Source organism: Myotis brandtii, unplaced genomic scaffold (assembly GCF_000412655.1).
Source record: "Myotis brandtii unplaced genomic scaffold, ASM41265v1 scaffold246, whole genome shotgun sequence".
NCBI lineage: Eukaryota > Metazoa > Chordata > Mammalia > Chiroptera > Vespertilionidae > Myotis > Myotis brandtii.
This window is the reverse complement of record NW_005359310.1, coordinates 582,050-582,610: the sequence shown is the minus strand read 5'-3', so window position 1 is coordinate 582,610 and position 561 is coordinate 582,050. Positions and strand designations below refer to the sequence as shown.

General features: G+C 62.4%; 1 protein-coding gene across 1 annotated transcript in view; it reads left to right on the top strand.

Moving 5' to 3' along the window:
- Positions 1-561, top strand: part of CSPG5 (chondroitin sulfate proteoglycan 5 (neuroglycan C)) — a gene marked incomplete at its 5' end in the record, with an annotated part of 6,546 nt that overhangs the window by 3,284 nt on the left and 2,701 nt on the right. Inside the window, one exon of the mRNA XM_005867218.2 lies at positions 52-240. Within this exon, the coding sequence (XP_005867280.1) occupies positions 52-240 (189 nt within the window). The remainder of the gene's footprint in view (positions 1-51; positions 241-561) is intronic.

Below are 561 nucleotides of genomic sequence, written 5' to 3'. Positions count from 1 at the left end.
GAGGCAGGGCCGCCCGCCCACCACCTGGCCTCGCCCCGTTTGCTGCTGCAGGTGCAACACCCAGGACTACATCTGGCACAAGGGCACGCGCTGCGAGTCCATCGTCACCGACTTCCAGGTGGTGTGCGTGGCCGTGGGCGTGGCCGCCCTGGTGCTGCTCCTGCTCTTCATGGTGACCGTGTTCTTTGCCAAGAAGCTGTACCTGCTCAAGACGGAGAACACCAAGCTGCGCAGGACCCAGTGAGTCTGCGCCCTCGATGTGTTTCTCTCACATGGATGTTTCCCTCTCTCTCCCGCTCTCCCTAAAATCAACGGGAAATGTCCTCGGGTGAGGATTAACAACAACAACACAAAAGGAGGAGATTGGAGTTCAGCTCCCTTGGGGCCCAAGAGACAATTCTCTCTGAACTGTGCCCACTGCCCTTCCCACCTGTGGCCCCATCAGTCCCCGCCCGCCCGAGGCTCCCAGGAGAATGTGCCCGACACTCTGCCCTGGGCCCGGGGCGAGGACCAGCCGTCTGTGGCTCCTTTGCTGGGTGAGCTCGGCCCCCCTGCAGCCTG